Source organism: Atta cephalotes, assembly GCF_000143395.1.
Source record: "Atta cephalotes unplaced genomic scaffold scaffold00009, whole genome shotgun sequence".
Lineage (NCBI taxonomy): Eukaryota > Metazoa > Arthropoda > Insecta > Hymenoptera > Formicidae > Atta > Atta cephalotes.
In genome coordinates, this window is record NW_012130073.1 from 6,954,139 (window position 1) to 6,958,259 (window position 4,121).

The following is a 4,121-nucleotide window of genomic DNA, read 5'->3' on the forward strand; positions in this document are numbered from 1 at the left end:
CATCAGGATTATCTGCGAGCACGTTAATGAAAAGACGTCCGTTCGCAAATGCATACGCTGTGATGAGGCCGGCAGAGAGAATGACGTTTTAAAAGGCACAGAGAAACGCGCGTTGACTTCCGATGATTAATGTGACGTTATATTATCCGTTACGAATACCTAAACCACGGATGTGCCAGTATCGCGTTTTACACGACGTAAAGAATAAACTTAAATGAGTAAGTGACGAGCAAGCAGATACATCTGGCATAAATACCTGTCATCCTATATTTTATATGGATGTTACCTCTTAGATAAATGCTATCTACGAGAATAATAGAAAGTATTTGTATTTTTAGCAAATTAACATTGACGAATAAAAGTTTCAAGTTTTTTTATATCCGCAATGGATTAATAATTGTTTAGTAGAGACAACTTAATTATTATAATATTTGAGAATCTATTGTTATATATAACATAGAAAGAGAGAGTAGAAAGGAAAGAGAGAAAAAAACTGAGAAATATATTAATTTTGATCAAATAAAAAATAGACATATAATTAAAAAAGTATATAAAAGTTTCTATTGCTTTTCTGCCAAGATATAAAGTAGATTTCATTTGATGAAAAATGTTCATACACAACAACTCCATAGGTGTTAATCTCTTCTTCATTATATTCTTCCTAGGCTTGCAAATTAAATGTGAAACAACGATACTATAATGAAGATTGCGAAAGCCTTGCCATTGTATCGTCGGCGACTACATGAGCTTTTCTCTCACTGCGAATGTTTCCGCATATACGATGCCATCGAGCATCACTTCATCCCGGTTTTCCGCGAATCGCAGGACGGAACGTGATAAATGCTCCGACACTGACATCAGAAAAATATACTCTCGTTTCTTCAATGCTTGGTGCCCAGGGAGTCTCTTATCTCTCGACTTGAGACCAACTTTTTGAGAAATGGTTTGTTTAAAAAAAAACAGTTGTGACCGGATAACCGAATTTTTATATCGATTGTTTACTGTCTATTTTGTCATAACAATTTTAATGCTGATCACACGTTAAACATCTTATTATAAACCTTATTATAACCAGAATATATACCAATCGCGAACATAGGGTAAATAAATGTATGTCGATAGTAGATTTTTAATTACATTTTTATATGCAATTATTCATACAAATGCATTAGTAAGTACAGAGAATGAAAACAATTACAGATATACGTAATGTTAATATAATGAGTACAATCATATGTAGTCTGTCCGCCTTATAAGTCACTAATCGCTTTGTCATAAATAGAATGCAAAGGAAGGAGTGAAACTTTACGATATTTTCAATTTCAATTTTCACAATAAGTTGAAACTTATTGTGGCAGTTATTTTTGCGTCCATTATTCATTAAACCAAATATAAACTTTTCTATATTTTTTTATTAATTTCGTCATGTAAGAGAAAGAGATAATTAATTCAAAATAGATAATACTTAATAATTAAAATACACACAGATTTCTATAAAACAAACATTCGAATATATTATCCAAGTATGAAATAAATTTCTGCACTCTAATTACAAATCATCTTGCTTAATGTAATTATATGTATATAATTATATATTTTTGTTAATTTTTTTTCTAATATTATCAAGTGTGCAAAATCTTATAATTATAATGCTTAATTTATTCATATTTATGAATATTTATTTAATAATATTATTTAATTTATTCAAATTTATATCCAAGTCAAAATAATATGACGTGATATAAAATAGGAATAAATTAATCACTTTTTTTTCATCACAGTCGTTATAGTTAAAATCTCAATTTTCAACTTGTTTTAACATCCGTTAAAATTATTCCTAGACACATATATTATTGCATTAATGTCTAGTCAACTATATAGTCAACTATATGCTCAATACAATAAAATGCTGTTATCTATTCAGGATCAATTTTGCTCAACAGTAACATTACATTTTATTAAATAGTCTATCTGAGTAAAAAACAAACCTTACATACAAATCTAAATAACAAAAAGAAGTGGCAGAAATAAGACATTATTAAGCGTTTATGTCATGTGCAAGTACCACGCCCTTCGAATACGTATGCCCGTCACATGATAACAGGGTACGAAAAGCGCAGCTATATCTTTAAAAAACGGACAAATCTTATCGAAAAATATATCGTGCTATATTCTTAAAAAAAGAACAACGATCGCTTTGTTGATTCATCCTCGCGAATATACAGTCTAACAATCCGACCAGCACACACATTTGAAACATTATTAACTAAATTAAAAATCTGAATGTACATGTAATGGTTAAATACATAGAAAGATAAATGCTCAAATAGGGATATTTTTTCTTTCTTTTAGCCTATGTCACACATTTAAAACATGGCAAAGTAAAAATGATATTAAATATACAGGATATTAATATAAACACTATTAATATATATATAATATATTAATATAAACACTATTATATTTCCTTTTGTTATTATATTTTTTGGTAATTTTAAATTAAAATTTTAAATAATTTATTATAAATTCTACGATTTTTTTATATTTCTTTGTTCAATGTACCAAAATTTTTAATTTAAAAACTGATTTAAAATTTAATGTTTTATTATATTAAAATTTTTTTTAATTGTAGTTAAATTTCGAAATTTTAGTTTAGGTTAATGTTTATGATTAAGAGAGTGTTAAAATATCCTATATATTTAAAAAGAGAATTATCTCTATAAAATTAGTTTATATATAGAGATTTAGTTTCTTCTTAAAAATAATTGGATTATTTCTCTTAAAAAACGGCAGTTGGAAGATTATTTAAAAAGTCGGAAATGTGCAAATGCGAAATATCATGAGAAAAAGTTGCCATATATCATGGCTGAGAGCACAGCTTCTTTTTAATTCATTTTGAACCATGAAATTATTCCGCGAATAGTCACACGTTTCACGACGTTCTCATTAAGTAAAATTCACAGTTTGCAAGTAAAATATACTCGGGAATAATTTCGTGTAAAAGTAATAAAAATGGTCTGATTTCTTAAGTGCTATTGCATACACGATTATAAAACAGACTAGAATGTATTTCTAAGACGAAAAGAGGCAGTCACTAAATAATTTAAAAATTAAACTCACTACCGATTCCAAAAACTTGATCGCCTGAATGACCACAAGAATATGTAATACCAAAATAAGTATTTCTATCTTATACATGTGCTGCAATCTCTCCATTAATGCGTAATAAATACGTCTGTATGCTCGAGTACTGAATTCGCTCAATCTTTCCATCGTATGATGCAGCTTAACGTGTTCAGTACATAATCGTTCTAGAAATATAAATTAATTAGTATTATTAAAGAAAAAATATTTTCTGGCTTAATTAAAGTGCGGTAATTTTATGTTATATTTTATTGCTATAATTTTATATCTATTATGTATGATTACGGTTGATTTGCATTTAAGAAAAAGAATCTTATTCAGCTGTTGTATAATTTGCATGTGTAATAACATTTGTTTAAAGCTACTTTCCATATTTTCTTATGTATTCTATTTCAAAGACATAAACAAAAAGTTACTAAGTAGTATTTTTAATTTGTTATGTTAAATTTCTATTTGTAACAATTAGTACATAACATTACCTGTATCTGTATGAATCTCTTCCTCTGATGGAGGTAAATATTTGTTCAACATAATTTCAGCAAAATCAGTAGTGTTATCAACAGTCTTTAAAATATTGATACCAGTTTCAGTTGACATAACTCTGTCGGCTTGTTGCCAGCTGTAGATACGTAGGTAGTGGACCTTATAATATGTAAGTAGAGTCATAACCCTTACTCTCTGCTTAGTTTCCCGTTTTAAATCGGTAAAAGTTTTTACCGCGGGACGGAGATGTTCAGATACCATAGATTTGGTGCGATTCAATATCTGGAAAAGAAAGAACATAAAAAATGAATACATTTATAAATTTGAAATCAAATAATTAAAGATCCATATGTGGAGATATATATATATATGTGTGTGTGTGTGTGTGTGTGTGTGTGTGTGTGTGTGTGTGTGTGTGTGTGTGTGTGTGTGTGTGTGTGTGTTATGTGTGTTGTTCGTACTTATTACGTACGTACCGTTACCGTTACCGTAAC

General features: G+C 28.6%; 1 protein-coding gene across 1 annotated transcript in view; it reads right to left on the minus strand.

Moving 5' to 3' along the window:
• Window positions 1–3,072: 3,072 nt before the first annotated feature.
• Window positions 3,073–4,121, minus strand: part of LOC105627598 (lipid storage droplets surface-binding protein 2-like) — a 5,213-nt gene continuing 4,164 nt past the window's right edge. Inside the window, exons 2-3 of the mRNA XM_012208877.1 lie at window positions 3,624–3,909; window positions 3,073–3,311 (exon numbers count right to left, since the gene is read on the minus strand). Of these exons, the coding sequence (XP_012064267.1) occupies window positions 3,073–3,311; window positions 3,624–3,909 (525 nt within the window). The remainder of the gene's footprint in view (window positions 3,312–3,623; window positions 3,910–4,121) is intronic.